Source organism: Mauremys mutica, chromosome 3 (assembly GCF_020497125.1).
Source record: "Mauremys mutica isolate MM-2020 ecotype Southern chromosome 3, ASM2049712v1, whole genome shotgun sequence".
NCBI classification, from domain to species: Eukaryota; Metazoa; Chordata; order Testudines; family Geoemydidae; genus Mauremys; species Mauremys mutica.
Genome location: NC_059074.1, coordinates 126,086,405 through 126,101,606, shown reverse-complemented (window position 1 = coordinate 126,101,606; position 15,202 = coordinate 126,086,405). Strand labels below are relative to the sequence as shown.

Genomic DNA, 15,202 nt, shown 5'->3' with positions numbered 1-15,202 from the left:
CAGCATAGCTGCTGCCCTGTCCGCTTCTCTCTGGGAGAACAACCCGACAGACAGACAAAAGGGGAGTTTTTTCTTAATTTTAAAAAGGTCTAGCCTTCCCATTGGCTCTTTTGGCCACGTGCCCACTCACTTCCTTTTATCTATGCATAGTAGTGAGACTTTTTAACCCTTTACGGGCAGAGCAATTAGAGAACAGCTACTAAGAGGGATTTTATAGCTACTGGCTGGGTGGGTGTCTATAAAAGGGAGCTACCCCACCCCTTCCCCCCACACACTTCATTTATCACACATACTCACTAGTAAATGATCTGAGAATATAAATACATTTCACATAAACCTGCACAAAACTGTAAAATGTTAATGATTTTTATCAGTACCAATATGGATCAAATTTGAAATAGCAAAATAGATAGGAAAGACTTTATATTTCATTATTAATCCCATAAATCATCATCTAGTTCCCAAGGCTTTTTAAAAAAATCTTTATTATAATTTCTCTTGCACACATTTAATGATCATTAGTATTTTAGTATGGAAAAAAGGAATATCTTAAGAATTGTATTGCCCATCACAAATGCAAGATGCATGCATCCAATTCATATTTTTGATTGAAGAATATGTTTTCTTCATTAGGTCAGACAATTTTATCCTCCACTTTTTATTTAAGCACTGGAAGACGAAACTTAAAAACGAACAAAACACTGACAGTCATTAATTTTTAAAAATTATTTTGTGTGTAGCTTGCTGCATTTTTGCCTAAGATCCTGGTCTACTGGTAAATAAATAAAATCAAGTTACCTGGAGTAGAAGCAAAACTTGATCCTACACCTACTAGGATTCCATGGGTTAAAAATAGAACACGTATATCGCCAGCATAAGATGAACAAACAACACCTAACATGACAACTAGAGCTCCAAATATTGCTACTTTGATGGCTCCATATTTCTGCAAAAGTTTTCCAGAAACGGGACCAAAAATCATAATGAAACCATAACTGACTGATCCAATCCAGGCTGAAAAAGAAAAAATATAATTTTGCAATTAAATGTATTAAATAAAACCCATAGCAATGACACCAGATTAAGTGCCAGATACTCCACCTCGCTCAGCTGGCATAGTCAATGGATGTATGCTGACATTTTTATCAGCTGAGGATGTACATACTTACTACTTCCAAGATATACTTGTACTTCTATCGTCAAATACTGGATACTGTGGGTACTAAGTGACCTCTACTTTCACTGCAGCCTCAGCACTTCACAAGGTTCTGTTTAAAATTTCTAATTATTATATCAGTGCATATTATTAACATTTAAAAGCAATTTCAGAAATAATAGCGGAAGTAGCTCAAGGTGGCTTAAATCACAGCTTTTAAAATCTTTCACAAAGGGAAAATGTATTAAATTACATTGTGTTAAACTAACTTTACAAATATAGCCAATTAATAACTCAGTATTTACTTTGTACTTCTAGTAAAAAATCAGAGAGATTACACCAGAGGCATGAAACTCATTCAAAGCAGAGAAACAAATTCTACTTGCAGTTATAGGCAGTAGCGGCCAGGATATAAATGTAGACTATATGCTACCCTCAATCCCACCACTGAGAAAATATGTTCCCATTTCGGGTCACCACTACCTCCTTCCCTTTGTTTTTCTTCCTTCCCCATTTTCCTTTCTTCCCCTCTCCTCTCTTTCTGCATTTTTCGCGTTCTTCCCTCTGGCATTTCCTTACTTTCAGCAACTCCCAAATACCACTTGGTCTTTTGTGCCTACCTGCACACCTGTTTTGGGCTGAGTGACCCAAGGTGAAAAGTCGTAAATTATCAGGGATCCAGAATATTAACAACTACTTAGCACTATGTAAATGTAATAACAAAAAAACCCTGTATTTATAATGCAGTATATTGATCACAGATTTCTCTTTATTTCTGTAATAAGATCAAAATTTAATACCATAATGTGAACATTATTATACTTTCAATCATTTAAATTTTAAGTTTAAAAGTCACCAAAAAGTTCTAACAAAGTTACATCATTCATTTTTACACGATTCCCACAAGTTAAACATTGGTTGAGGCTATATTAGACGACACTGGATTGGCCCCTCTATAGGTGTTTGATCCTGCCCCAGGGAAGTTAGTGAGAGCGTTATCATTGAGTTTCAGTGAGAGCAGGATCAAGCCCTACATGATTTTTTCTAGAAGCCTGCTGAGGTGAGGCGCAGGTAACACCTGCACTAGGTGTACCATTGTGTCTTACCCCTGCATAGAGGACATAAGGGTGAGGGGGCTGGCCTTTCTTGTGTCCTATTCCTCTCTTGTGCATCTGCCCAGGGCCAAGGGTGAGGCACAATCTGGCTCCAGAGAGTAACAGACCCTTGAGCAATAAACAGTATGAGTTTATAACAGCCAGACAAACTTACAAATCTAACTGATTTTAATAAGATAGTAAAACTAGTGGATGAATAGAAAAGAGAATATAGTATATTTGGATTTTAGGGTCTTACGAAATCCTAGTAAAAAATGTAATGTATATTGGTTCAGCTGTGAGCACTAACACATAGCGACTGGATCTCTCCCCAAGTTCCAGTCACTTTATGCTACCCTTTATGATCAGAATCTAATCACAGCTGCCCAGCACAGAATTCTCCCTAGGCTACTCTAACTTGCATTGTGGCCATAGAAACTGACACTTGAGAATAAAGAGCTGCCATCAGATCCTTAATGACCACTCAATCCTGTGATAAAACGATCTAAGCCGGGGCTTGGCTACACTTACAAATTTGCAGCGCTGCAGCAGGGTGTGAAAACACACCCTCTCCAGCGCTGCAAATTGCGGCGCTGCAAAGCGCCAGTGTAGTCAAAGCCCCAGCGCTGGGAGCGCGGCTCCCAGCGCTGTCCGTTATTCCCCACAGGGAGGTGGAGTACGGACAGCGCTGGGAGAGATTTCTCCCAGCGCTGGCGCTTTGACTACACTTAGCGCTTCAAAGCGCTGCCGCAGCAGCGCTGTCGCGGCAGCGCTTTGAAGTGTAAGTGTAGCCAGGCTGGCAATCGTCTGAAGCACTGTGAACAGATCAAAAGGTAATACAGCAATGTATCCATTTAGGGAAGCAGGTGTCTAGGTGCTGCCAGGGTTGACATTAGAGTCAGGCTTAATTGATACCTTCATTAATAATATAGAAGTGAGCGTAAATAACACCTTAATGAAATGTGCAGGTGGTACTACATTAGGAGGCATTCTAAATACCAATGTGGACAGAGAAATGATACAGTGGGGGACCAAAAGTGGTTACCAAAGATTAACAGAAAATAACAAAATAAAATTCAGCTTGCAAAATGTAATACATTTGGGAAAAATAATCTGAAACATACATATTCAATTAGAAGAAGAAAACTGGAAAGCAGTAATTTTATGGAAGATCTAAAGTGGTATTCAATGAAAAAAAAAGTCTTCATATGTCGCTGTATTTAACTTTCTAATCGTTCTCATTCCAAGCATAGGAATATATTAAATACCACAAATATCACGGTAAATTCAACCACCACCACATGACAAAAGGTGATTTTTTTTAAAAGGTGATCACTTTAGTGGTAACAGCAGAGAGTAAATTAGGTGAGTTTTCAACATGACATGGTATCAAAAAAGATTGATTTAGTTTTGAGCTACCTGTACAGAAACATCAAGCCTTGGTTTCACATTATACATGGATGACCTACCTGTTCGTGACCTACTTGACTGGAAAGTCTCCAGTAAGGAAATCATGTACACACCAAAAGCGTTGTGGAATCCACTGACAAGCAAAGCATGAGTACATGCAGCCAGCACCACAACCCAACCCCAACCCCCATCTGGGGGAGGATAGAAAAATGACGACTCTTTCTGGAGATTATTGGCATTATCATCTTTCTCCAATCTGTGCATGGCATGATGCAGCACAGTACGTATCCTTCTCCCTTTAATCATGACAGGAAATTACGACCTGTATACAAATACATTATTTTAGTCTTAAAAAGTAGTTTGATTAAAAATGTACAACACAAAAGAAAATTAAATATATTTATAATACTGTACAAAAACAAAAAGTCTGTTACTATAGAACTGTCTTGTCATGATGAAACTGAGAAACAGAAAAAATCTACTACTATGTCTAAAAATCACACACTAAAATCTCTTAGCCCTGGTCCACACTACGAGTTTAGGTCGAATTTAGCAGCGTTAGATTTGATTTAACCCTGCACCCGTCCACACGACGAAGCCATTTTTGTTGACTTAAAGGGCTCTTAAAATCGATTTCTGTACTCCTCCCTGACGAGGGGATTAGCGCTGAAATCGACCTTGCTGGGTCAAATTTGGGGTAGTGTGGACGCAATTCGACGGTATTGGCTCCAGGAACTATCCCAGAGTGCTCCATTGTGACCGCTCTGGACAGCACTCTCAACTCAGATGCACTGGCTAGGTAGACAGGAAAAGGCACACGAACTTTTGAATTTCATTTCCTGTTTGGCCAGCATGGCGAGCTCAGCGGTGACCATGCAGCTCTCATCAGCACAGGTGACCATGGAGTCCCAGAATTGCAAAAGAGCTCCAGCATGGACTGAACGGGAGGTACTGGATCGGATCGCTGCATGGGGAGAGCAATCCATGCTATCAGAACTCCATTCCAAAAGACAAAATGCCAAAACATTTGAAAAAATCTCCAAGGGCATGAAGGACAGAGGCTATAACAGGGACCTGCAGCAGTGCCAAGTGAAACTTAAGGAGCTCAGGCAAGCCTACCAAAGAACCAGAGAGGCAAACGGCCGCTCCGGGTCAGAGCCCCAGACATACCGCTTTTATGATGAACTGCATTCCATTCTAGGGGGTGCCCCTACAACTACCCCAGCCCTGTGCATGGACTCCATCAATGGATTCTCACGCAACAGGGATGTGGATTTTGGAGATGAGGAAGATGATGATGAGGAGGAGGTTGAAGATAGCGCACAGCAAGCAAGCGGAGAAACCGTTTTCCCCGGCAGCCAGGAACTGATTTTCACTCTGGATCTAGTACCCTCCCAACCCACCGAAGGCGAGCTCCCGGACCTAGAAGGCGGAGACAGGACCTCTGGAGAGTGTACTTTTGAAAATATAATACATGGTTTAAAATCATGCGTGTTTAATGATTAATTTGCCCTGAAGACATGGGATTCATTTGCAGCCAGTACAGCTACTGGAAAAGTCTGTTAACGTGTATGGGGATGGAGCAAAAATCCTCCAGGGACATCTCAATGAAGCTCTCCAGGATGTACTCCGAAAGACTGTTAGCCACGCAGTGGGGAGAGGGTTGAAGCGATCATCCCAGAGAATTGGTGTGTGTGTGGGGGGGGGTTAGTTGGGTTTGTGCTGCGTGTTAACCCAAAAAACGCAGCCCCTCTTTTTAAATGGCCAACCCAATGGGTGCTTGGTATGTGAAATGAGAGCGCTGCTGTTTGAAACCATTCCCACGTTATGAAGGTTAAAGAAGCCAAAAGACTGTGGCTTATCATGGCTGCCTGCAAGCCGAATTCTGCTGCCCACCGGCCCTGCGTGTGTGATCTCTCACACCAAACCGGCAGGCCCTCAATATAAGAGGCAAAATGCAACCTTGTAAAGAAAGCACACGTGCTATGTAATGTTAACAGCTTGGTTCACTGAGAAAGAGTCTACCCATTGTTCTCTAAAATGTGTCTTTTTAAAGACTACTCTCCCTTTCTTTTCCTCCAGCAGCTGCAAATGTTTCAATGCTCCCCATATCATCTCCATCCCAGAGGCTAGTGGAGATTAGAAGCTGAAAAAAGGCACTCATGATGAAATGTTCTCTGAGCTCATGCAGTCCTCCCTCACTGAAAGAGCCCAGCAGAATGTGTGGAGGCAGACAATGTCAGAGTGTAGGAAAGCACAAAATGAACGAGAGAACAGGAGGGACGCGCGAGAGGACAGGTGGCGGGAGCAAGAGGAGAGGTGGTGGGAGCAAGATGATAGATGGCATCAGCGTGATGAGAGGAGGCAGGAAGCAATGCTTAGGCTACTGGAAGATCAAACTGATATGCTCCGGTGTATGGTTGAGGTGCAGGAAAGGCAGCAGGAGCACAGACCGCCACTGCAGCCCCTGTGTAACCAACCGCCCTCCTCCCCAAGTTCCATAGCCTCCTCACCCAGACACCCAAGAACACGGTAGGGGGGCCTCCAGGCACCCAACCACTCCACCCCAGAGGACTGCCCAAGCAACAGAAAGCTGGCATTCAATAAATAAGTTTTGAAGTGCCATGTGGCCTTGTCCTTCCCTTCTCCCCTCCTCCACCACCCCATCCAGTGCTTCCCTCCTTCTCCACCCCTCCCAGGCTACCTTGGTAGTTATCCCCCAATTTGTGGGACTAATTAATAAAGAATGCATGAATTTGAAACAACAATGACTTTATTGCCTCTGCAAGCAGTGATCAAAGTTGGGTGGGGAGGGCTGTTGGCTTACAGGGAAGCCAAGTGAACCAAGGGGGCGGGTTTTCATCAAGGAGAAACAAACAGAACTTTCACACCATAGCCTGGCCAGTCACAAAACTGGTTTTCAAAGCTTCTCTGATGCGCAGCATGCCTTGCTGTGCTCTTCTAACCGCCCTGGTATCTGGCTGCGCGTAATCAGTGGCAGGCGATTTGCCTCAACCTCCCACCCTGTCATAAACGTTTCCCCCTTACTCTCACAGATATTGTGGAGCACACAGCAAGCAGTAATAACAGTGGGAATATTGGTTTCAATGAGGTCTAACCAAGTCAGTAAACTGTGCCAGTGCGCTTTTAAACGTCCAAAGGCACATTCTACCACCATTCTGCACTTGCTCAGCCTATAGTTGACCTGCTTCTTACTACTGTCCAGGCTGCCTGTGTATGGCTTCATGAACCATGGCATTAAGGTGTAGGCTGGGTCCCCAAGGATAACTATAGGCATGTCAACATCCCCAACAGTTATTTTCTGGTCTGGAAAGTAAGTCCCTTTCTCCAGCTGTTTAAACAGATCAGAGTTCCTGAAGATGCGAGTGTCATGTACCTTTCCTGGCCATCCCACATTGATGTTAGTGAAACATCCCTTGTGATCCGCCAGTGCTTGCAGCACCATTGAAAAGTACCCCTTTTGGTTTATCTACTGGCTGCCTTGGTGGTCCTGTCCCAAGATAGAGATATGCGTTCCGTCTATCGCCCCACCACAGTTAGAGAATCCCATTGCAGCAAAGCCATCCACTATGACCTGCACATTTCTCAGAGTCACTACCCTTGATAGCAGCAGCTCAGTGATCACATTGGCTACTTGGATCACAGCAGCCCCCACAGTAGATTTGCCCACTCCAAATTGATTCCCGACTGACCGGTAGCTGTTTGGCGTTGCAAGCTGCCAGAGGGCTATTGCCACTCACTTGTGAACTGTGAGGGCTGCCCTCATCTTGGTATTCTTGCGATTCAGGGCAGGGAAAGCAAGTCACGAAGTTCTGTAAAAGTGTCCTTACGCATGCAAAAGTTTCGCAGCCACTGGGAATCTGCCCAGACCTGCAACACTATGCAGTCCCACCAGTCTGTGCTTGTTTCTCAGGCCCAGAATCGGCGTTCCATGGCATGAGCCTGCCCCATTACCACCATGATGTCCAAATTGCCAGGGCCCGTGCTTTGAGATATGTCTGTGTCCATGTCCTCATCACTCTTGTCACCGCGCTGCCGTCGCCTTCTTGCCTGCTTTTGAAGTTTCTGGTGCTGCATATACTGCAGGATAATGCGTGTGGTGTTTACAGTGCTCATAACTGCCACGGTGAACTGAGCGGGCTCCATGCTTGCCATGGTATTGCGTCTGCAGGGAAAAAAGGCGCAAAACGATTGCCTGCAGTTGCTCTCACGGAGGGAGGGGCAACTGATGACATGGCTTATAGGGTTGGCTTATAGGGAATTAAAATCAACAAAGGGGGCAGCTTTGCATCTAGGAGAAACACACACAACTGTCACATCAAAGCCTGGCCAGTCATGAAACTGGTTTTCAAAGCTTCTGTGATATGTAGTGCCTTGCTGTGCTCTTCTAATAGCAAACAGCCTAGTCAGCAAACGGCACCAATGAGATTTTAAACGTCCAAAGGCACATTCTACCACCATTCTGCACTTGCTCAGCCTATAGTTGAACTGCTCCTTACTACTGTCCAGGCTTCATGAGCCATGGGAGCAAGGAGTAGGCTGGGATAGGTGCGACCACGTGGTGCTGCCGGCTTGGAGAGCAGCCTGAGGCAAAAGCCTCCAGCTCGTATGATATTCCAGGCAGGACTTGAATCTCCATTAGACGAAACTTAAAGAAGAGAATGACCTGGAGTCACTCCCATTTATGTCCAGGCGCCCCCAACCAACCTCACCGAGGCCAGCCAGGAGCACCCATGTCTGCCCAGGTGCCCCAGACCAATCTCACCAAGGCCGGCCAGGAGCACCAATGTCTGCCCAGGCGCCCCCGACCGACCTCACTGAGGTCGGCCAGGAGCAACCAGGAGACAGCAGCAGATGGTGCAATACGGCTGCTAACCGTCTTTGCTAACTTGCAAAGGTAAGGAGCTGCTGCTGTGTAGCAATGCAGTACTGCGTCTGTCAGCAGCACCCAGGAGACGTACGGTGACACTGAGCTGAGCGGGCTCCAGGCTTGCCGTGGTATGTCGTCTGCACGGGTAACCCAGGAAAAAAGGCAAGAAACGATTTTTTGCCGTTGCTTTCACGGAGGGAGGGGGGCCTGATGACATGTACCTAGAACCACCCACGACAGTGTTTTTGCCCCATCAGGCATTGAGAGTGCAACCCAGAATTCCAATGGGCAGCACTGACTACGGGAACTGTGGGATAGCTACCACAGTGCAACACTCTGAAAGTCAACACTAGCCTCGGTACTGTGGATGCACTCTGCTGACTTAATGCACTTAGTGGGGACACAATCGACTGTATCAAATCGATTTCTAAAAAATCGAATATTAAATCGACCTAATTTCGTAGTGTAGACATACCCTTAAATATAATAGGATTATTTCATGACATCACTATAGAGCAGAGTCAAGGTTTTTTGAGTGCTCTCGTACATTTCTATACCTTTACATAAGTTTAACCTTAAATCTGAACTTCCTGGGTTTATATAATTACAATTGCTTCAACTTCTATAACACCTCCTCCTAAACTACTGGTGCTCTCTGAGTTAGTGTAGGGCTAAGCTCTGCTGCATCAATCAAAGGGAACCAAATGGCACTATGAAGCAGGGCAGGGAGTTTTTAGAGGCTAGATCCATAAAGGGTCTAAGGCATTGCCCAGTGCAATTCACAGCCCCAAGTGAGGCATGTAGGCTCTCTATATAATGCATGGGGAAAGTTAGGTGCCTACGTTAGCCAGTGGGAAATGTTGACAAAAGGAGTGGGACCTAAACCCCCACTCCTCAAAGGTAGTTAGGTGCTTAACTTTAGGGTTTAGGTAGGTACTTCCCTCTGCTTGGGATTCAAAGCCATGAACCCTCCCTGGGTCTTAGGCACCAAAGCCAGCTCAATTTTTCCCACCCAAAAAAAAACAAGAGAGAGAGAGCACCCCCACATTCCAGCCAATTGGTTAAGGCACTCCGCTGGGATAAGAGAGACCTATTTTCAAATCCCCATTCTGCCTGATTTGAAGCAGAGACTTGAACCAGAGAGATTCTCATTCTGTGAAGAGACATTCTCTCTCTCTGGGGCCCATTACTTAATTTGTTCTACAAAGTGGCACAGCTCCAACAGGAGGGATTGAGAGAGACCCACCCAGGAATACCCATTAGGCTGGTGATTAAAGCACTCAGTTGGGAGTGGAGACTTGTTCAATTCCCTGCTCCAAATCAGGCAGAGTCTCTCACACTCCAGGTGAGTGTGGGCTACTATAACACTCATACTTCAGCTAGCCCCAAAAATTCCTGATCTGCTTGCCCCCAGCTGTCTCATGCAGGTTAGGCATGCTCAAAGCATCCCGATCAATTGGCAGGGGGGAATAGCCAAATTTGAGAATCCTGCCAGAGTTCAGGTCTGAGCTAGGTGCTGAGCAGCTCAGCAGCATCAGGAATTAGGCAGTTTTGCACATTCTCACCAGCAGAAAGTTAGGGAAACCTAGGGAATTTAGGTGGCAGTTGAGCCACGGTTCTGAGGAGCTCAGTAGCACCTAAATGTTGGCTTTAAGCATGTACAGTGGGAGTTAAGCACCTAAGTCCTTTTGTGGATTTAGCTCCAGGTGCTTTTTTTATTGCTCCTCTGACTAAACTGAATGCCAAGAGGAATACAAAGAAGGCAGAAGAAACTCTCCAAGTATGGTTCTATCCTGAAAATAACTGTAAAAGCTCTACTCTCTTATGGTCTAATCCTGAACCTCTCAAATCAATGGATGCAGCTTCAGGTCCTTACTTAACAGATCTGATCCTTGTGAATATTCAGTCACATCCATGTCTATTGTTGAAAAAAATATTTTTTTATTACTCTTTACCACTCTGAGCCCTGCAAACCCAACTCAGCCCTAAGAGACTGAAGTGGATTCATGCATCAAAAACAGAACTGCTACTTAGGCTCCATTTTCAAGGCTGCTCGTGCAATCCAAATGCCTTCAAATTACGTACTCAGGTTGAACTTTGGTTCAGTAGCTCCTAGGCTAGGGGAAGGGCCAATTGACATAGGCAGGCTTGCGCCCACCCACCACCAGGATTCAATTGTTACACTTGGGCAAACAGGCTGTACAGGTGTCAGTAAGGGCAGAAAAACAGAGTAAGAGGATAAAGGGGGGGGGACAGAGAAAAAGAATCAGGCTGGTAGCTTAAGGCCTGTTGAAATGAACCTACCCTTAAAATCTAGGTCTTCCCATCTGAAAGGCATTTGGGGGTAGGTGAAAAAGCCCTGACTTCCACAGACATATCTTGAGAACTAAGAAAATTGCAAACAAGTGCTCCTTGTGAAGTCTCTTGCAAGAGGAAGTACCTCCTTTAGAGTCCCATAATTTTTTACCTTTATTTCCTCTATATTTGATAGGCCAATGGCTTAAGTCTCTTCAGTATTTTGCTCTTTGACTTTTATGAGCTAATACTAGTCACAAGTCATACTTTCAAATTGTAGCTATCAGTTATATTCAAGACAAAAACCATAAGAACCTGAAACTTCAGAAAGCTGCCTATTCAGGAAGCAGATTGAATTAATTTCATAACGCATTTGAGTGGATGTGCTTTAGCAGCTTTTTCTACTTTTCCCTCACCTTATTCCTTCCAGAGGTAGATGGGTCATCTCTGGGATACTTGGACATAACTGTACCTCCAAGGGATTTGTTAAGGGATCTTTGCACCAGAACAATCAGTAAATCAAGTCACCTACCTAATCTAATTTGCTCTCAGAAAATTCATTTATCTTTGGTTAATTTGAGAACACTCTTCATCAGAAAAATATGGAGAATGTGAGACTCTTACATACAATTTGTTCTTTTCTCCTGTTTGCTAAGTGGTTGATTTGTTTCTTTTCCTAGGGTAGGAGTAGGTAGATTACAGTCTGAATCTGCGGAGGGAAACTTATTTGATTTCCCCTTACTCTCTTCATTCCAGATGCTCCTTACTTATGTTAATTATTATAATTCATGTGCTCAGCAGTGCAATTATTACCTTGTATTATCTACACTACAGCTGCCTGCAGCATGGCCTGGGTCATCCCAAGCCATGGAGGAAGAGGCAGCAACGGTGAAAGAAGAGCTACTGTCAGCCCCCCTCTGGACCTGCCTCGCTGACAGGGACACTCCCCGCATCCTATAATCCCGTACGGCCCCCTCCCCCACGGCCTCCCCTTCCCCCCAAATCACTCATCACCCCTCCCCATAACTACGACTCACCCATCACCCCTTCCCCAGCCCGGTCCCACATCACCCCAGAGTCCTGCCCCGCCCCCACACCTCACCCCTTCCCCACCCACTGCCCCTCCCCGCGGCCCTTACCCAAAGCCATGCCCCGCATCACCCCTCCCCCCACACACCGCTCTGCGGCCGCTCCCCTGGAGGAAATGGCGGTGACGCTGCCGCCGCCGTTATTCCCCCGGCGGCCGGGGGCGGGGCCGAGCCAGGCGCGCGGGTGGGGCGCGGGGGAGGGGGCGGAACAAGCGGGGCGGAGGCCGGCCCCGCCCACCCGTGAGGCGCACGCGGCCCCGCTACAACTCGGGGGGCGGGGGGGCAAGTGGGAAGCGAGCTGCGGGTGTGGCCGGGACCTGATTCCCGGCGGGGCGGGGCAGAGACGGGGGCGGGGCTGAGGGATGTGGGAGGCAGATCCTGGCTCTCGGGGGCTGCTGCCCTGGGGAGCCGGGTAGGTGCTGCGTGCCCATGGGGGTTGCCCTGCCCAGGGTCCCTGCGCATGGCAGTGGTGGCGCACCGGGGTCCACCAGCCTGGAGCTACTCTGTAAAGTAACCAGGGCCAGGCTTGGGAGCCACCCGCGGGGCTGCCAGGCAGCCTTCCACCCCAATTGAAATACCCAATGGCACAAGTAGAAATCATTTCTTGCCCGTACTGCTTTCATGGGAGGGACACAAGGGGGGCACGTAACCTCCTCACGTGACCATCCATGTAACTCTTCCCCCCAGCCCAGGGCCCCCATGCTCTCCCCATCCCCTCTGATACCCTCCTTTGCAGGGCTGGCTCCAGACCCCAGCACGCCAAGCGCGCGCTTGTGGTGGCGTCCCGCGGGAGGGCGGCAGGCGGCTCCGGTGGACTTCCCATAGACGTGCCTGCGGAGGGTCCGTTGGTCCCGTGGCTCCGGTGGAGCATCCGCAGACGTGCCTGCGGGAGGTTCACTAGAGCCGCGGGACCAGCGGACCCTCCGCGGGCACGTCTACGGGAGGTCCACCGGAGCCGCGGGACCGGCGACCGCCAGAGTGCCCCCTGCGGCGTGCCGCCCTGCTTGGGGCGGTGCAATTCCTAGAGCCACCCCTGCTCCTTTGTATATACAAACATCAACATGCTTAACTACACTGCTACCCCCATATAACACGAATTCGGATATAATGCGGTAAAGCAGTGCTCCAGCGGGGCTGCACATTCTGGCAGATCAAAGCAAGTTCGATATAATGCGGTTTCACCTATAACGTGGTAAGATTTTTTTGGCTCTCGAGGACAGCATTATATTGAGGTAGCGGTGTACTCACTTTCTCCCAAATATGTAGTATTCAGTCTGTTTCTCTGGAATATGGAAGTTGGGTGAGAAGTCATTTCAGCATATGTATGACTTATTAAAAGACAAATTTTAAGTAGAACTGTATCCTAAACTGCTTTATGGTATTGTACCCAAACATTGCATTTCAAGAGGGATTCAACTTCCTTTATAGGAACAGACTCCTGAAACTTTTAGCAGCCCACAAAAGTGGTCCATAGTCATGCAAATAGCCTCATTGTCTTCAATGGATTTGAGCAAATGATTAAGGGTTTGCAGGATTAGGTTCCAAGTTTGTAAATTGTTATGGAGGAAACTGACAATGCCTGAATTGTCAGATGAGAAGGAGCTTCATTCGAATAAAGGTGGGCAAATGTGTGATAAGTCTTAGCTCCATTGCTAAGATGAGGAAAATATTTTCAGCAAAGTTCTTGGCAGATTCCTGAGGCAGTTGGCTGGTTTAAGGCTGTCAGTGTCTGGCATTATAATCTTCACTTATAGTTCTCTCATCCACAAAGCTGGAAAATGAGGCATTTGTTTTCTTTGTTTTGCTGCTCCAGTTCCAGTTAACAAAATGCATGTTACACTAGTTTGGCTGCAAAGAGGAATTTTAGGTACAGCAGGGACAACACCTGATTCCCATCAGGCTGCAGAACTGGGCTGACATCAGAATCCAAACATCCTCTGGTCAGTGCAAGCAGAGGCATTCCTCTAATGATTTGGACTTGATGTGATGCAGTATGGATGTCATGAATAATTCAGACCAATGGGGAGAAACATAACAACAAACACTTTTTAAACAACTTCCGTCCCTCCGCCTCTCCCCTCTTGAGGACTCCTGACCAATTTAACAGCACAATACATATGCTAACAAGCTTAAACAAAGCCTTTGTTTAAGTTTGTTAACAGCACAATATGTATGCTAAAGCGATATAAAGAATGAATGTCCTTCCCAGCTGCGTTCTCTTCCTTTAAGGAGCAGAGTGCAGCCCTCCCCCCCCCGAGGGGGAGGGGGCTAGCCCCAAGTCTTTCCGGTACCCCGTAGCCACTAAAAATCTCTTGCCGGTACTGCGTACTGGAGGGTACCCCCCTATTTGCACCCCTGGAAATACCCCTCCCCCCAATGTACAAACAACTCCCCACGATGCAGGGAGTCTGCTTAGCACTCGCATACCTGGCTGAGTGTTCTTGGATGCCTGGTGGTTGGTAGGGGACGTGGTTACAAACGCTATAAAGGAGCCAATCTTTTTGCATAAAGACCCTTTTTTTCTATGTACAGTCCTTGGGCAACACTTCCAGGAGACAGACGATGTTGTCTGTTTTGTCAGCAGTCCTCACGTTTCACTCACTACATATCAGACATCAAGTAAGGAATTGCACCTTGGTAATGAGGGCAAACTGTGAGTAAGAGTGTAAGGAGGACGTGGAAAATGTCATTCTTGAGGTGCTATCAACAGCCCAATCAAGCACAGCAGAAGGTGTTTTTTTGCACAGGACTTCCGCTTTAAGTGAGGGTAATGTAGCAGGTGATAGCAAGATTGCTAAGAAATCTCCAATTAATCTCACTTTCCATATATTTGAGACAAAGGCCAACATTTTCAAACCTGGGTTCCAAAAGGCAAATTTGTAAACTTAAAAGCAGCTTGATTTTCAGTAGTTTGAATCATCCACTTTACTGGAGGTTATGACTCCTTTTTTTCCCCTGATGCCTAAATGATAGATTTGGGAGTTTTAATTTAAAGCGCCCAGGTTTGAAAATTTTGGCCAAAGGTTCCACTTCTGCTTTTATTTAAACTCAGATTGGCTTCAAAGAAAGCAGGCTTGGATCCCGCAGGAATTTATCAAGTCACTTTGTTGATGAGGAGTGTTTCATTCACTTTTATTTCTTTATTATGGCTGAGTCAATAAAGTGATAAGTATAATGATAAAATCCTGGAGTTTGTAATTCCTGTGGCTTTTATTTTTCCTTTTGATTAATTGTGTGTGTGTGTGTGTGTGTGTGTGGTGGGGAGGTA

The 15,202-nt window shown here is 46.1% G+C and overlaps 1 protein-coding gene across 5 annotated transcripts in view; it reads right to left on the bottom strand.

Moving 5' to 3' along the window:
- The window catches only part of LOC123367680 (monocarboxylate transporter 6-like), a 43,779-nt gene extending 31,651 nt beyond the window's left edge, over positions 1 to 12,128 (bottom strand). Inside the window, exons 1-4 of one of the 5 annotated variants that reach the window (XM_045012064.1) lie at positions 12,024 to 12,128; positions 11,475 to 11,522; positions 3,720 to 3,982; positions 799 to 1,014 (exon numbers count right to left, since the gene is read on the bottom strand). In XM_045012064.1, coding sequence (XP_044867999.1) covers positions 799 to 1,014; positions 3,720 to 3,966 — 463 coding nt within the window. In that variant the 5' untranslated portion in view covers positions 3,967 to 3,982; positions 11,475 to 11,522; positions 12,024 to 12,128. Of the gene's footprint in view, positions 1 to 798; positions 1,015 to 3,719; positions 3,983 to 11,262; positions 11,523 to 12,023 lie in introns of those variants that run through there. The other 4 variants (XM_045012063.1, XM_045012065.1, XM_045012066.1 and 1 more) reach the window with 4 other exon arrangements.
- Between the last annotated feature and the right edge of the window lie 3,074 nt (positions 12,129 to 15,202).